The sequence below is a fragment of the Caloenas nicobarica genome, chromosome 3 (genome assembly GCF_036013445.1).
Source record: "Caloenas nicobarica isolate bCalNic1 chromosome 3, bCalNic1.hap1, whole genome shotgun sequence".
Classification (NCBI taxonomy): Eukaryota; Metazoa; Chordata; class Aves; order Columbiformes; family Columbidae; genus Caloenas; species Caloenas nicobarica.
The window spans coordinates 75,405,386-75,423,429 of record NC_088247.1 but is presented as its reverse complement, the minus strand read 5'-3'; the positions used below and the strand labels follow the sequence as shown (position 1 = coordinate 75,423,429).

The following is an 18,044-nucleotide window of genomic DNA, read 5'->3' as shown; positions in this document are numbered from 1 at the left end:
GAGGAAAGTTCTGCTTTTTTTGAGGACATAAATCTACAAAGAAGTGCCATAGTATAACTACTCACATCTCTTCTCGAAGAAGCTTGCTGACCGAGGTTCCCTTGCATATGTATTTCCCCCCGCCCCCTTCCTCTGGATACATTATGCACTGCTAAACTAGTGTTAATTTTATTTTTTAATGTACTTTGATATCGTAGCATTGTCTCTATTCTTATGACTTCCCCTCCTGTACTTCATAATTCTGTCCCCTACTTGTTGTGTTTCCAGTATATAAATTCACAAGGGCTTTGGAGACTCATCCAGCTCTGGTTTGGGGATGCTGGAAGGAAGTGGTTTAGTTACACATGGAGCTTTCTGTAGAGGTAAAATTAAATAACAGGCAAGTATTGAGTTACCTAACTCTGAAGGGCTTTGTCATTTCTCTTTGTTTCGTTGCTTGGCAAGTCATAGCACCTTCTTGCCTGCTAGGGTGGACTGCTGCTGACCAGAATATACACAATGAGTCTGTCTCTGAAGATGGGACTTATGGTACCAGCAAATTCTGTGTGGGCTCAGTGAAGTGATGGCGTGGGATGGGGGAGATGTTGCTGTACCAGATCTGTGTTGAGGCTTGCCAAATGTAGGAGCTGCTTGGAGGTAAGGACTGAAGGAGTGTGCTACTGCTGATGGGGAAGGGAGTGTTTTAAAACACCGCAGGTATTTTGGGTGAAATGAGAGCAGTTTCTCAATGGAGCTCTTGGCAGTGAGGTCTCAGACACTGAAAGCTGACGCAGTATTTTAAGAGCCTGAACACTTCTCCTGAGTAGCAAGCGATAGGACATGAGGAAGTGGCCTCAAGTTGCTCTAGGAGAGGTTCAGATTCTTCACAGAAAGGGTTGTGAAGCACAACAGGCTGCCCAGGGAAGTGGTGGAGTCACTATCCCTGGAGGTGTTTAAAAGGCGTATAGATGAGGCTCTTAGGGATATGGTTTAGTGACAGAGTTAGGTTATGGTTGGACTCGATGATCTCAGTGATTCTATGATTGTGTAAAGCCTCACAGCGGTGGGCAAACTCCCTGCTGCAGCCCCTCGTGTACCAGACATGGTGCTTCCCTGGTCTGGGTGCGGTGCTTCCTGGTCAGTCTGTCCGGGCTCCCCCCGGTAGCTCTCTTTTGTCTCTACCCCAGTCTCCTGCGCCGCTATAGGTGCCTTCACCGGTACCTCGGAGCCCCCGCTATGGAGCCTGCCCCAGCTGTGGGTGTCGTCTTCCCAGGGGGACGATGCCCGAGGCCGTCCCCGGCCGTCGTGCCTCTCCCGGAGGCCCAGCAGCTGTGGGGGAGAAGGACGGGAACACCCCTGTGCCCCCGCGGCTGCTGCCGGGCCCTCGGCGGCAGCGGGGCGAGCCGAGGCACGGAAAGGTGCCCGGGTGCGGCTGCCAGGGAAGCCCGGGTGCGGCTGGCAATGCCCGAGCGGGTCCAGGCCCCAGCCCTGCCCGCCCCGCCGGCTGCTGCTCTCGCCCTCCCGCCCGGCACCGTTCCTCTCCCCGCTGTTAACCACGGGCCCCCCCGCCCGCTGGCCACGCGTGGGGCTCCGCGCCCTCTTCCCACAGGGGGCTCGGTGGCCCGTGTGGGGCGGGAGCCGGAGGGAGACGCCTGGGACGACACGTTGCTCCCCGCCCGCCGCTTGCGGGGCCGAGCCCGGGCCCGGGCCGGGTGGCCGCAGTGCCGGGCCAGGCCGCGGGGCGGCGCCCGAGGAGCGCGGCGGCCGCTGCCCCACGGCCGGGGCTCCAGCCTCCGGGGCTGCGGGCGGGCCGGGGCCGGGTGCTGGCGGCTGGGTGCCCCATGCTGGGCCCTCTCGCCGCCCGTACCCGCTGGGCTGGGCGGCTTCACGCAGAGCTGCCGGGGACCGACGTGGTGCCGGGGCCGCGGAAACACCTCGGGCAGCTTCTGTCGGCACACCGCCGCAGGCCGAGCCGCCCGCTGTCCCCGGGCACGGACAGGCGGCCGGCTGGGGAACGGGAGCAGCCCGGGCGGCCCACGCTGGGCGAATCCTCCGGGAAGGCGGTAGTCGAGTAACCGAGCCCGAAGCGGTCAGTGGCCGTCGCCGGCTCAGCGAGTCCTGCCCAAAAAGTGCATTAAGTGGGCCCAGGGCCCGGGGCAGGAGCGCTCTGGCCTGGGGGCAGCGTGTCTGGTTTCTGCATGGAGGGGCCTACACGCAAATGACACTGGGGACTAAGCTGCTGCCTCTCAGCTTCTGGGAGTCCTTGACACAGGATGCTCGAGGTGTGAAATGTTGACATCAGCTCAAAAAAAAAATTGTTAACAAGTCTTTTTATGTAAGAAAATTTAATTCACTGTACCTCTGGCATGGGAAGTCCCAGAGGCAAGAAGGGCTGTAATCTGGGAAGCTGTAGCTGAGGCAGCACGGCTCTGTGCCTGTTCTGTGCCTGTAGTTTCCTTTGATATCGTGCACAGGGCACCGCTGGAGATAGGATGGGTGTAGACGAGCCTTGGGTACCACTCAGTGAAAGCAGTTTTCCTTTCACTGCGGAGCTGCCTCCTCTTGGGACAAGCACCCTTTGCACAGAACCTCTGCAGGAGTCAGAGCAGCATCGCTGAGTATTTTCACAGCCACACTCAGGAAATCGCGCATATTGAACTTTCAGTTCCATCCTGAATTTTTAATGACATTTGCACACTGCCAATCACTTGCCTGTCGCCGCTTCTCACAGGCCAGCTCCACCTTCGTGACCCCCTTAGGTAGCATCTCAACAACGTTTTATAAAGTAAACTCACCTCAAATTAGTTCCCACCCCTCCTTTACTCGCACGTTTTTGGGGACGTGCTCCAGCCCATGGCCATGCTGCAGTTTTACAATGCCAGTCAGCCAAGTACTGGCTGCGTCTGTCATTTTGAACCCTGAACTTGGCCCTGGAAGGAGGAGAGTGTATTTAGTAGAGTAAGATGTGGATAGCAAGCCTTGAGTTGGAAGTCTGTTGTTCTACCACAGAGAGCAAAAGTCATATTTATCCTTTCTGGTAGACTGCAGGGACAGCTGAATATAGGCTATTGAAAAGCATAGCTGTGGTATTTTGAAATTCTGCTTTATTTTTATTCCTGGAAATATTAGCCTCACATTTTCATTTTAAATCTCATAAATACATTTATACCAATCTTCATTTTTCTTTCTCCAATCACTACTCTTCCCCGTACACAATGAGATAATTGGATATGGCATGTGCTAGAAGACTTAAGTCTTAACCCACCACATGGAAAATACCACTGAATACTTTAGCGACAGCAGGGCATTCAGTGTAGGGAAAATTAGTTTGCATTAGCCACAGAAGGTACTCAGCCTCCTTGCTATGACCAACTGACAAATAGTCCGAGTTGTCTGATAATTGTGACGACAGTGACCGATTCCAACAGCTGCATTCCCCACCCTTTTAGAAAACGAAGCTTTGAATGTGGCTCACTGTCTAACTGAGGGGGTTCAGACTGGAAGGGTTGCCTCAAGGCACCTCCTTCCCGTTCTGCTGGCTGCAGGCTTTGGGGTTATCCTCCCCTCCAAACCATCTGAGACCCAAGTGCATCGAAAAGAGCTCTGGCTATTAGGATGGAGATCCCTGAGCAAAAATACACACTGTAGGAAGCCAGGTACTTTTCTCTCCTCAGTGTGTAACTTTGGGGGATGAAAGCGAGGAGGCTTTTTGCCCTCTTCTGAGGCGTCTGCCCTTACCCACCACTGCAAATGAAGTCCATGGTGCAGTTTGTTGTTGTTGCTGGCAGTGGTATTGAAATCTTTCTTGTCTGGCTTGTGGGCTGCATTCCTATATTTAGGGTAAAGTGGCTCTGTGTGTGTATGGAGGGAGCCCAGGAAGCCGGCCTGGCTTTTGTCTGTAGTGTCTGCTGACCTGGCTCCTGAGCTCTCTACGTTTGCAGGACCAGCAACACAGGCAATGCCCCCATCCTCTGGCACATGTAGCTGTTACTGGGATCAGGGAGGGTTTCTGCCTGTATGATCTTTCTGTGGCTAATGCAGACCTTCTACCTATGGTCCTTCTAGTCAGACATGAACAGAGAGCTCCCATAATCCCTCTGTTAAAGCACTAATGGGTTACAAGATGTATTTTTGGGAGCTTCCATTCCCAGTATGGTCAAGAAGGACGTGCCAGTCATCAGAGTGGGTGCATTAAGGCAGGTGAGACACCTGGGGCCAGGTGGACAGTATTAGTGTTGTCAGGTTTGACCTCATTTCTTGCAGGTGTTGCAGTATATTATGATTTCTTTTAAAGCCCCAGCTCCCCAAGTCACACCTTTGCATAAGGCTCACAGCTTGTAATAACAAAAACAATGAACCCTTCCTAGCCTACCTGGCTGAGAGGTAAATTTGGCAATAGGACTGCTCAAAGGGCCCATGCCAGAAGGGCAATAAAGAGAGCCCCAAGTACAGGTGTGGTTTTCAACCTCTAGATCTAAGCTCATGCCTAGGAAGTGCCTTGAGGCTGGGGGAGCGGACACAGGGCTTTCTTTTGGAGCGGCTCTGCTCTGGCCAGTCCCAGCCCAGCCTGGCTGCCAGCACTGTCATTCAGCTGGCCACGTCCTGCAGCAGGGGATGAGCAGCAGGGTTTGCTGTGGGTACAATTTTGCTTAACATTTGGACTGAAATAATAGAGAGGCTATAAACCGTTACTTTCCAATCTGCTTCCACACAAACCACTTTGAGATCCAAAGCAGAATTACTGCTGAAAAATACAGGGCTAGCATGGGACAGCTCTACAGCCATGATGCTGGTTTTTATCCTGTTTTCAGAATAAACAGAGGAAGGTAGGAGCTGTTGAAGGACATTGTGTTGGCTGAGCTTTCAGACAACCCAACACCTTTAAGGTGCTGCTGCTGTCCTGTTTTATCGATGCTGTCCTGCAGGCTCAGAGCTGCTGCTCTAGCTCCAGGCAGGTTCCCAAAATGCTCCAGGTACAATTCCTCTTCATGCAGGGGATGCATGGATAAAACACAGAACCCCACATTGCACAGTGCCAGCAGGGACAGCTGTTTCTGCAGTGACATCCTAGGTGTGGAGGAGCATGAGGTGGTTTCTGGTGTCCCTAAGCAGCTCTTCTCTCCCTAGGGGCAGGGGCCAGAAAGTTCCTGGTGGCTCAGGTGTTTACCTTGCTGCAGCTGGTAGCAGGTCCAGGTGGAGGGTGCTACAGAGGAGGGCAATCAAGGCACAGGAAATAATCAGCTCTCTTCTGAGGAGAAGAGCCAGAAACAGGAGAAGGTTTCTGCAGACCCTCTAGGAGAATCTACCAGCAGGTTCCAGTGTTGTGGTCCTGTGGATGAGCTGCCTAGGAGAGAAGTAAGGAGAGTCCTGCTGGGATAGTGGGGTAGGTCTTGCTTGCCTCTCAGTCTCACCCAAATGTTTTTCATTGTGAGAATCATAAGCAGTCACTGAGATGGGGCCTGGAAACCATTTCTTCCTTCCCCCTTTCTGATATGTGATGGTGATAAAGCTGCTGACAATTTCCTGGGATATGATGGTGTAAGGAATAACCAGGAAGGACTGCGGGCAGTGATGCCATGGCCGAGGGCAGCAGTAACTTGGTAGGACCTTGATAAGAGTCTCCTGTGGTTGTTGGGAAGAGCCGCATTGTCAGGCCAGGGCTTATTTTACCTCTGACTGTCCTTTTTTAATCTCTTATTTGTGGCTCTCACCTTGCATGGAGCCTGGGGCTCTCCCAGGAGAGCAGCTCTGCAGTCCTGGTCTCTCGGACTGCAGAAGACCTTGACTTCACACGTGTTAATTGTCCAGCAATGTCCTCTCCCAAGGCACATGTGCTGCAGCTGCTGATTCCAGCCTCCTGGGAGCAGCCCTCCCGGCTGTGCACCGCAGGTGCCTGGCAGCCTGAGCAGCTGGGTAAGGTGGCAGCTCAGGACATGGCAGTGGGAGACCTGCAGGGTCTGGTGGCAATACCACTTGACATGAGTGGGTGGGAGACATCAGGGGGACTTCTCTAGGGCAGGTGCCTAAATTGAAACTCTGGTCAGGGTCTGGCAAAACCTCAGCCCTGAGGGTGGGACTGCAGCTGCCTGGTGCAAAGTGCCAAAAAAATCTGTACTCCCAGAGTGTTTTCAGGGCTTCAATGAGTTAATGTTGTAGGAGTTGGTGTCACAGTGTCTCCAGCATCTCATGCCTGCCAGAACTTTATCAGAGCTCCCTCAGGACTCTGTGCCCTTTTTTTCTTCTCCCTTTTCCAGTCCTTGTGGTGGTTAGGTGGTGTCCAAAGTTCAGCGGCCTTCTTGGAGGTCAGATATTTTTATTTCTTGGGTTTTCTGGCTTCCTGTCACCACACCGCCCTGTGACGGTGGCATCCTGGCTGACCCAGCGCAGAGCTGGCTGCAGGCATCTTGTGTGTGTGCCATCCGTGTCTGTTTGTGTCCTTGGCAGCCCTGGCTGCAGGACCCTCTCTGACTCTCATGGAGCATTTGACAGTCACCATACACTGTGCTGGTATCCTGAGAGCTTGGCTGGGCTCTCCTAAAAGGTGTCCTGACTGAAGGCAGCTTGGTATTGCCTTGTGCAGCATCAGGCTTGCCCATGAATGGGCAGAGGTGTCCCCAGTGGCACGTCCCTTTCCTCAGGCTTGGTTTGGTCTGTTCTGCAGAGGGACCACCTCACCGTCCCATGGCATTGCATGGCTCCCTTCAGGAGAGATGCAGCAGGAGCAGACCCACGAGCAAGCATGGGTGCTCATCTCTGACAAGAGGAGGTGAATGCAGAAGCGCAAGGGTGGAGAAGACAGCTGCTCTGTTGGTCTGAATTTGGCCAGAGGTAGCACCTGTAGCTACTACTAAGCTCATACAAGCCACAAAACGTTACTTGGTGCAGTGAGAGGTAGGAGGTGGTAGCTGTGCACCCAGCTTCCCCAGGCATTGCATTATCCTACTATGCAACTTGACCAGAGAAGGGTTTTTTACCAGGATTTCAGGAGCTGCTGTATCCTCACCACAGGAGTCCTCCTGGGACCTGTGCAGTGAAGGCAGGTACCTCATTTCTCTTCCTCTGCCTCGTGTCCCCATGAAACTACACATTTTTATACAAATCCTTGTGCCTTCTATCTGTGCGCCATGGGAGCTGAGCTCATGCCTTGCACCTGGGATTGCAAAGGTTATGCTGTTTTGATGTGCTGGGATTTATGGGACTGGGGTAGAAGGGGTTAACACAAGCCTACTCTGCTGAAGAATGTTGGTCTGTTGCTTGCATCTTGTCTGGAAAGTGGCTGTTGTGAGCTGCCGCATCATAGAGTGTCCGTATCAGTGTGTCCATCGTAAGTCCCCTCTTCTTGTTCATGCCGGCAAACAGAAGAGCTGATGCTGGTGAATGCACAGGTACAGCTTCTTCTGTTCAGGCATCACAGTCTCATCCTGTCCCTTGCTGTTGCCAATGCTATGCCAAATTTAGCAGGTAAACCAGATTCTGGTAAGGGAGCAGAAGTCAGGCTCAGGTCTGACTGTGGATGTCTTTTACCTCTTTGAATTCCCCATTCCCCCTGTCACAGCTGCTCTTCTGGTAGCTGGTACAGGCAGTTTTGGAGTCTTCATGAGCCAAGGTAGGAGAAGTAGAGAGTGTAAGGGGTGTGTCGCTGTAGTGTCTTGACTGATCTAAGGGGCTTCCTACCAAGAGGTGTTGCTGGGCTCTCATGGCATTAGGTAGCCAGCAGTAGCAAGAAATAGTGCTGTAACTTCCAGCTGATACTTGTCCATGGGTATCTACAACAGCTTTCCACAAAGAGGCATTATAGGGCTTTCTTCTGGATGGAGACTGGGAAAGCAGCAGATGGAGCACTTGTCTCTCCATAAGACAGCATCCGTGGGGGATGTTCAGAGACCCTTTATAGCCTCTGGAGGTAGCCTGAGCAGTGGCTTTTGCACTGGTACCTTCCCAACACCCAGTTTGTAGTCCCTCTGGGTTGAGCCCTATGCCATCTCCATGAGTGTCCCCATTTGGATACTGCAATATTGAATCGCCTCTTGTGAACTTTGTCCCATGTCTTTTGGGAAGTGGTCCCCACAGGTCAAACACTACAATATAACTTGTCAGATCTGGCTGCCTAAGCTTGGTCATGTTATGAAGCACTGAAATCATCAGCATGTTAAGCACTGGCTAGACCTTGTCTGTGGATTCAGCCTGGGCAGCAGACCCAGCCAGAGCCGCACCAGCTCCTTTCAGAGTGGCGTGTGGGTGGGTGTGGGCATCTGCCCTGGGGAATGGGTGGGGAGAAAAGAGTGAGGATGCCTGGATCTCAAACACAGATGCAACTCATCAGAGCAGGTGTAATGCACGTGGTGTCGGGAAGGTCAGCGTTACCGGGCCAAAGCATGTAGGGCTGGAAGTATCAGAGGCCTTGGGGCTAAAGGATAAAGAAGGGCTGCTTGCTAACTCGTCAGCTGCTCTGCAAAATTCTCACATTTCTGAAGCTGGTTATGAGTTTAACCTGGAGCTTGTGTTATTCCACATGCCAGCTCAGAGCATGTAGCTGGCAGAGCTGGTGTGTGTGTGCATGCTCAGAAAGAGGTGGAGGAGGCTTGGGCTGCTAAAACTCCAAAAATCTGAAGTGAGGGAGGAAGTATCATCTTCTGCCTCTTGGATCTTCAAAGCTTCTGGTGTGGCTTCCAAAGCTCTTTATAGTAGTGTGGTGAGGTTTTTGTTGCTGTTCTATTTTTATTTTTGTTTAGAAGAGGGAAGGAACTGATTAGTAAAGTCCAGAGGAAAATGAAAGGGAAAACCACCCCTTCTGGTGCTTGCCTTTAAGTGACTGCTGGGCAGTGACCTAGGCCAGCCAGGATAGTAATTTCATGTAACAGAAAAAGGGCAAGAGGGGACGTGTGTTAGACGAGATACTCGCAAGCATGAAGCTGGATGAGCTGGAAGAAAAATGTGGTGGTAACTCAGCTTAACTGTGGTTCCTCAGGGAAATGAGCAGAAGTGCAGCTTTAAACCTGCAAGGATAAGATGGCCAAATCTCATATTCCTGGAGTTTGATAACTATGGATTTTTTACCCCACATTGCTTCTATCAAAGCTGATGCTAAATATTAATACTTGGTCCTGATAGCTGGAGCACTGCAGTTCTCTTCTTTTGTTGCTGATTTTAGACTGTGGTGTTTGAGCTAATAGTACTGACATCTGAATGTGTCTGGTCACTTGACCATTTAGGCATTTCAGCATGTTTTCTGAGGCTAACCTCCAAGTCATTAAAGACACATCATGTACTGAACAAACAAGAGGTGAATTTGAAGCATCAGATTATGTCATTGAAATATTGAGTTTGAGACTCCTCTTGCAAATGCTTTATCTGATCAATCTCTAGCTCTTGGGTAAGGGGAAAAGGGATAATCTCTTTTTTTTAATCTGAGATCTTAAGAGGTGGAGGGGAATGTTGTCATGAAATAAGGGGGCAGTTATGTTCATCTGTCACAGCCCAAGAGCTCAGAGAGGGATGAGCACAAAGATGCATTACCCATTGGCTTCAGCCCTTTCTGTGCAGCCCCATGCAGTTCCTGCCGCATGCCAGCACTGTTGGGGAGGCTGTAGGTTACCCCCAAAACAAACGGTACCCGTGTGCCTTCGCAGCCACAGACCCATGTCCCTGGCACCAGCCTATTGCCAGGCACGAGCTGAAGCCTTTGGAGCACAGCAGTGGCCTGTCCCTTTGCTGCATTCGCTCTCCCGGCCCCTGGGGACACACTGGCAAATGCTCGCTTCGAAATGGCACTGAAGAATACTTTGACGCAGCTTTGGGATGGTTATTGTTCAGACATGTTGCCAACCTTAGTCAAGTCTGCAAGCACCTTTCCGCTTATTAAAGATGAATTCAAATAAACAAAACCGAATGCAGCTGTCCACTCTCCCAGTAAATGCTTGCATGAATTCCAGAAGGCTCAAATTTTATCTTAGATTTTTTTGGTCTCCCTTTATATAAAAGAAATTAAAAGGGGCAAATGCATTGCAAGATAAAACCTGTTTTGATAAAAATGAATGTAAGAAAAAAGAATTGTGGGCAACGCTTCCCCTCACTCATGCCCTTCAATTAGATCACACTGTGCCCTTCTTTGCATGGTATGTGGCTTGCATTTTTGTCTGGCTGAGGCTATGGTTAATGTCATTGCTCAAACACCAAGTTGGTTTTATGGAAGGCTGCGGTACCTTTGACGTTCCTGCACTCTGGGCCTTTCTGCTCTTCTGTGAGTAGATGCTGCTGCCTCTTCTACCGCTTGGAAGGGGCTTGCAGGCCCATCAGCTGGCAACTGCTTGTCCGCAGCTGGGGCCGAGAGCCTTTCCCAATAGCTGTTTCGTTCTGCAGAGGTTTGGAAAAGTGCTTCATAAAATGGAATCAGCAATTTAATAACAAATTAAACATTTTTGTGAACCTTCCAATCTTAATTATGGTTTTCCTAACCTGGCTAAAACCAAGAGCAGCCTCTCCTTGTGGTGTGGCTGCTGCCAAGGCATGAAGCCACATGTGGAAATTAAATATATAATTGTCAAACGTCAGCATAGGTCTGGGTTTTGTTTAAGAGTGGGCCAAAGGCGCTGGCTGGTTTAATTACTGCCTTTTTTTTTAACACCCTGGTGAGACGCAGCACTGTTAAGCAACTGTGGATCCCACTGCTACCTTGGGCTCTGCTGCTCAGAGGACTCCTGGATGGTGAGGAAGACTGACACCTTGTCTGCAAGGGTGCGGGGTGTTATGAACTGCAGTGTGAGTTTACAGCACGCCAGCCGTGCACTCGCCATGGGCTCTCAGGGGTTGTGTGGTTAAGCTGCAAAGGAGTTCCCTACGGGTGCTGAAATCAACCTCCTACAGGGAACTGATGGGGAGCAGCTCCTGTGCCATACATTCTGCTCTGCCCTGTTGCAGGCTGTGTGGAAAGCTGGGTTCTGTGAGTGAAGCAGATTTGCAAAAGCTGAAGGAAGGCATGTTGGACCAGCGCTGTGGAGTTTACCATTAGAGCTGGGTAGGTATCGTAGCGATCAAGGTTGAAAAAATAAGTGAAAAAACTCCATAGCAGTTGTATGTCCTTCAAAATCAGGTTCCTGAGCAATCAGTTTCCCTGGCCATGGCAAACTGAGAGCTGGGGCTTTGCCTGGGATCCCTCGCTAGACTAGGGAGGCAGAGGTGCTTGCTTATAGTGGATCCGTCCTGTTAATCCCTCTCCTTTGGCTGCAAGGGGAACCAACAACACTTGATAAATTCCATCTGTAATGATAAATCCACAGAGAAATGTGGGCACCAAGCTGTACTTTTGGGCCGAATTTTGGATTTCTACCTTGAAGACTATTATCTGATTCTAGCTATGTCTGTACTTCTGCTGCCTTTGTGTAGGTGTATGCGTACACATCATCTGTGTATTTTACCCTAGAAGGGCACTTGCTGCTAGTAGGACTTGGGGGGTTGGTCTGATGGAGCCCGATTTTTCCCTGTCCCATCTGCAAATGTCCTACAAGCCAGAACATTCACTTGTGTGGGGTGAGACACGCGCAGTCTTTGAACTGAATCCAAGTTTTTTGCTTGTCAGGAGGGTGCTCGACCTGTGCGTTAGAGGGTGAGTGGGGTGCCAAGGGGTGAGGAGTACTTGCAGTGTGGAAGCAGATTCCAACTCTGTGGAAGATGCTCGGAGAACACTGGCAAGTAACAAGCAACAGGATAAGAGGAAATGGCCTGAAGTTGCACCAGGGGAGGTTTAAATTGGATATGAGGAAAAACTTCACAGAAGGGGTTGTCAGGCATTGGAACAGGCTGCCCAGGCAAGCAGTGGAGTCACCATCCCTGGAGGTGTTTAAAAGTTGTCAGGGTTTAAGGGCTGTCAGACATTGGAACAGGCTGCCTGGGGAAGTGGTTGACTCACCATCTTTGGATGTATGTAAAATTCCTGTAGATGTGGTGCTTAGGGACATGGTTTAGACCATGGACTTAGCAGTGTTAGGTTAATGGTTGAACTCGATTACCTTTAAAGTCTTTTCTGACCTAAATGATTCTATGATTATATGAATACCAGACCCTGGGCCTCCCAGGCAGCTGCTGTGCTGGTCAGGCTTCACACCCTTGGCCAACTTGACACTGAACCAGAATGCCGAATACTGATGTGCTCACAGGAACAAATTCTGTTGTGTTTGCTGTGGTTTCAATATGGGAAGCTTTTTTTGAGGAGGAGATGGAGGCTCCTAGCTGCTGTTGCTAAAACAGTTTGCTCGGTTTGTCTGCAAGGCAAGGAGAAAAGGCAGAATAAATTTGAGAGCGGCAGCTAAAGCCCCGTCTAACAGGTAGTTGGGGTTCTGTGGCGCCTTGCATCACTGCACAGAGGCATGACTCTTTCCTACGGCTGGCCAGGGGATGGTAAGAGGTACGATGTGACTGAGCAGGGTTGAGAGTGCTCTTGCTGTAATGCTCCAAGAGACCAGCTGAGCTATGGATTCGTAGCCTTCACTGAAATGACTTTCTCCTGATTTATGTAGGTTTTGCTCTCATTTACTGCACCCCTGCCTTCCCAGAGAGCAAAGCTGTATTAGCAAATAGACTGCATGGGCACTCTTAAAAACCACCACCTTTTTCCTGGTGATTATGACCTCCTGTGTCAATTTTTTTTAGAACACTTCCTAATATCCCTTTCTTTCTCCCAGTTAGTACGTGTGTTTCAGCTTTACAGTGTCCAGATGATGAGGACTGGTTTATCAGGATGTTTTGGTCAACAAAGGAAACCTTAAAGTCAGCTCCATGAATATGTCACACCTGCTTTTCTGACGTAGCTGTCTCCTTTCAAAGCTTAAAAGATCTGAAAACTAAAAATACTGTAGCAGAGAATTATATGTCCTTGCACATGCTGTTTTCTTTGCTCCTCAGGACATCAGTTACATCTCTGAAGATCCCTGCTTCTCCTTTAGCAGGTCCAAGTGAACCTTCAGGCAGAAGACAATTCAGCTGAGGTACCAGAGTAAAGCCATTTCACCCTTGCAGCTTTTACCCTTCTTTCTTTCAGTGCATCACATCTGACACTGGGATTGAGCAATCATGTCTCTGTAACCCAGGAAATTCCAAACCTGAAAGTTCTTAGAACAAAATGTTAACTTTGCTGCCCTGTGTATCCTGTACATTTCATTGGGTGGGTCAAACACCAAGTGATACGCTGTGTTGACAAGGAAAACGAGAATAGGGAATGCTGCATGTGCACAATTTGGCAGAGTTAATGTTAATGTAGAAACTTAAACTTTCACTATTTGCTGATATTTCAGGGGTTTATTTCTCAGCTTTAACAGTAAGTATTGCTGCTTTTCCCCTACCACATAGGTTGTAAATAAATGCCAAGTTCTGAAGAGCAGCCTCAGAAAAGAAAGCTCAGTTCCTGACAAGTTACATTTCTATGTAACACTTCGGAAATTCCAAATCCTTAAAAATATTTGAGGAACTTAGCTAAAGATGCTGGTGGAATCAGCTAGCCCTCCCTGTCACAACCTCCCTTAGAGCTCTAATCCGGGCTGCTTTAGCAGCTTCTTTGTCAGGAGACCAAGGCGAGCCTGAAGCTGTCTACTCCTGCATTTCATGTACCAGGCTGACATTCCTTGCTCTGACACTTTCTCACCTAAGGTTGCTTCAATGACCATTCAGCTTCATAAGGTCTTGTGTAATTATTATTTTTCTACCCATCTGTTACTGCTGGAATCAGGTAAAGTTAAGGCATTTTTACCCTTGCAACATTATCGAGGAAAAAGGTATTATTACAGCTCTCTGGTTGCGATGCTAATGTTCTGAGCCCCAGAGCACTGCATGCACCACAGCAGCTGTTATATATTCAAGGGTGAAATTCCAATAATAGTATGCTATATAATCTCTGGATAAATATTTACGCTTGGGAAGGTTAAGTGACTTGGAGTACTATAAACGGCCAGCCTTTTGGGCAGGTCGCTGCAATTTAAGCCTTCTTGCAGTGACCTGCCACTGACCTCTCTCCCAGTCTAGAGGCACAGTGATTGATGGAGGTAAAAATTCAGAGTGGATCCTAAGGCCTCTGCTGAGCAATAAAGCAGTGCTCAAAACACATCAGATGTTATTTGAACCCAGCTTCTCATCTCAGAACCACTTCTCATCTCTAACATTGCTTAAATTTCCTTGAAACTTCTCCCAGTGTAACTTCATTCACAAAGCCTGCATGATGATGTCTCAGCATTGGTGTAAGAGGGTGAAAGCCTTTTGAAGATGACAAGCATCCTATCATGAGCTGGGTTTTTGGTGTTTTATTCATGTGATGGACAGGAAGCATGTGGTTATCCTTTTCTAATCAAGGTTGTGATATGGTTAACTGGCTTCAGAAATGTAAGTGGAACACCAGGCCGGACTATTACTAGAACAGTTGTACAAGTTAGGTCTCATTAGCCATTAAGATGTGGTGTTCACTCAGGGAGCAAAAAACCCAAAACAAGCAAAGCTGTAGTCTTAGTGAACTCAGCAGAGTTGGGATTCACTCCAACCATTTAACTTGAGTGTGTTTTCAAAGTCGTATAATCCCTCATTTACTTCCTAACCTACATTCCAGAGGGATAACAGATACAGCCTTATTCCTTTTTCTCCATCTCACTACTGCCACAATTTCCTACCTAAAAGCAGAGAACAGACCTCCATTCAATACAGCCGATGGGTTCCTTTACACCCCTACCTCTTGATGGTGCATTAGGAATGACTCCATCCATCCTAGACAGAAAGGCAAGCCACAGTGACATGTCTCATTCTAATCCAAGTGGAGGGGAAGTATTTCACTCCCTGCTTTGAAGTACTGGAATGACATTTAGACTCCTGTCTTCTGCTGAGAAAACAGACTGCACCCTTGGCCTTTCAGAAGTGAGCCATCCACAATCAGGGCTCTGTTGACTTAGTTCTACTTGCCCAAAGGAAACACATCACCAAAACCATGTCTTAAAGAAGCTTTTTGAAAAAAGCCTGATTTATTTCTATGTCATTCCACCATGGTTGGTAGCTGTTGTCAATACTTGCTATTGTCTTTGGAGCAAGAACATTATCAGCAGGTTTATGGCTTACTAATGCCATGTTGAGGATTGTTTATTTTATCTGGCAGTTGATATCTAAAAGAATGGCTTTAGGACAATAATATACATTTCAGTCTGAGGAACTCATTAATAATACTCTAATCCACAGGAGTCTTAGGTTTTATTTTGCTTTACTCTGCACTGGGAAATTTCTTTTCTTGATTTGTCCTCTCTGAACTTGGCGAGCACGAGTTCCAAATCCCAGAGACTGCATTGATTCTGTTAAGTACTTCTGGTGAGGAGAGATGCACAGCATGACCAACAGTTTAGCATCACCTCCTAAAACCAAGAAAAAGACAAAACATACTTATTTACCTCATTATTTTCAGTAAGTTATATACTAGTAATGTGTTGATCTACCCAACAATGAAGCATAGCCTACCATTGCTTTTATGAAGCAGAAAACTATCAGTGAAGAGGGCTGTTGAAAACAGACAGCTCCTTCAAGGGAAGTCTATATCTAGCAATATGACATTTTCCCCAGAAGAATAAATGTTTCACAATTTGTAATGTAGATTTTTTTTTCCCCTTATAACTGCATCAGTTAGTCTGCATGTATGTAATTGATCTGGGCACTTTGTCAGCTTTGTCAGATGTTTATAAATTTAAGGCAATGGCAAAATGGCTTATTTTGTGACAATAAAGCAAAACACTTCTTAGAAGTTCACAGAGAATGATTAAACAAACAAGGAACTTGCCACTTTTGACAGTTCACCTGAATAGCATCACACAAGGCATGCACCTGGTTAAAACCATACAGTATAGCTCCTAAACTCACTTCTTTCTTTGGATTTCCCTTTTCACAGTGGGGATTCCAGCACTAGGTGAAATTCAAAGTTCAAGCAAAAATTAGTAGTCTTTCAGAAGCTCTGAAGAACTGTTACCTCTGTCACTGTCTATGCCTTGAACTGGAGACTAAAGGGTTGATGCTTTCTGGCTGAACAAAAATGCACTAATATACTATATGGATGGATACAAATCTGATATTACTGGAGGCAAGAGTCTTGCTTTAAAACTGTTTCTGCATAGATGAGGAGCTAGAGAAGAGGAGGTGACCCAAACACAAGAAGGAGCTGTAGTATAGTCGATGCATATGTTCTGTCTCCCTCCTTTGTCTTACTGCTACAGACCACAAGGTTAAGGAATGTGCAAATATGTGACTACACCCTGTAGTAATAAAGATTGAAGCTTAACTTGTAAACTGTACCTGACATGAAACACCAATAAAATGCAATTACTACCCTTTACACAATCCTGTTAGAGATGTTGTGATTTTTACAAGTGTATTCTTAAACCGAACCTTGGAAACAGCAATGTTTAGCCAAATTCAGGAGGAGTTCAGAGCTCTCATTGTGTACTCACACTGCTTCAGAGCCAGAGATGTTGAACAGAGGCCCATATAGAAGGCAGGAATACAAAATCATCCTCTAGTTTTACACAACAAAGGAGGGGAAAGATTGGGAAATCTATGTTGTTAAACGAAAGTCAGAATAACCTCTTACCTACAGAGTCCTGAAGCAGATGCGTAAGTTTGCTGTTTCGATACGGTACATGAGATCGCTGCTCTGCTATTGCTCCAAGAACATCTGCTAGGGCGGACAAGCTGCGGTTAATAAATGACGTCTCTCTTAGTGCTGCACCTGTCACCCCAGACATACCTAGGACAGTGTAGAAAAGGGCAATGGTAACACTAAGCAAAGCTGCTTCAACTGTAATTGTGAAAAATTCTGTTGCTGTATCATCTACTTTTGACACTGCATTTTTGAACTCAAATTCTGAACCTTGACTTCCAGTCCACCCCTGCCAAAAGCAAAATGCAGCAATCACTTACTGCAGACTGCCAATACATGATCAGTATTTCTGCTCTTTGAAAGAAGGTTAAAGAATGAGCTGCAGATGCATCTGCAATCACTTCTCGTTAGCTCGGCCCAGCATAGATCGTGTGCTCTGGGCTAATGGTAGCCGGATGGTCAGAAGGGGCTGACGGATCCCACAACTGCCTTCTGTTCCACCTCTGGATAGACAAAAAGGCTGTACAGAGAGAGGCAAGGGATCTTTTTTTCCCTTTAAGCCAGTATTTTCCCAACAGGGAGAACAAAGCAGGTGTTCAAGAGGCAAGTGTAAAAACGCACAGTTACAGGAAAAAAAAAAATAACAGAAGTCTGGACAGTGAGGGCTGGAGAAATGAAACTGGGAAAGGATGGAGCTGGAGTGTAGACCCTCTTTGCAGAGAGTCACAGAGCAAAACAGTTTGGAAGACTCTGCCACAGGGTGTCAATAATCTGACGTAGGATGTATCTCAAATTGACTTTATCTACAGACATCCCCGGGGTTTTTCTATGGTCAGTGAAGGTGGACTCCTGAGACAATGGATATCACCCTAAAGCAGAAAACTGCAAACAGGTGAGAGGGTAACATGTTTAAACCATTGATTATCTACATTTGGTCACATGAACTTCCACAAAGCATTTAGCCGAGCTTTCAAACCAAAACCTAGTTTGCTAAAATGGGACCACTTACTTAGCAAATGCTGAAAATGGTCCAGGATGGCTGTGGAGCCAACCAGACGGGGTGCTGATGGACATTCAAAGTGTGTGAGACACCTGCTACTACTGCTCACTTAGATTTGTCCACATATAAAACCAATTATGAGTTAGTAGCTGCCCTAATTTTTATCAGAATAAGTTCAACATCTTCAAATCTTCACCAGCGTAGCTGATGGCACAGGTCAGTCTGTGCCACATCTAACACTGATCTGTGTGGCGCAGTTCTTCTTGGCTTCACTGGGGGATGTGGCCCACCGAACCCTAAAGCAAGTAAATGTTTGCCCTGGTAGAACTGAGAGAACAAACACACACATTGTAGCTCATTTACCAAACAGTTTCCAGCACTTAGACCAAATGAAAAATAGAATGTATTATATTAGGTTTCTCTGTAGAACAAAAGTTTAACAGTGAGCAAAAGCAAGAATTC

The 18,044-nt window shown here is 47.9% G+C and overlaps 1 protein-coding gene across 1 annotated transcript in view; it reads right to left on the bottom strand.

Annotated features, from left to right (window-relative positions):
- Positions 1–15,192: 15,192 nt before the first annotated feature.
- Positions 15,193–18,044, bottom strand: part of KIF25 (kinesin family member 25) — a 41,776-nt gene continuing 38,924 nt past the window's right edge. The window contains exons 14-15 of the mRNA XM_065632511.1: positions 16,574–16,729; positions 15,193–15,350 (exon numbers count right to left, since the gene is read on the bottom strand). Coding sequence (XP_065488583.1) covers positions 15,193–15,350; positions 16,574–16,729 — 314 coding nt within the window. The remainder of the gene's footprint in view (positions 15,351–16,573; positions 16,730–18,044) is intronic.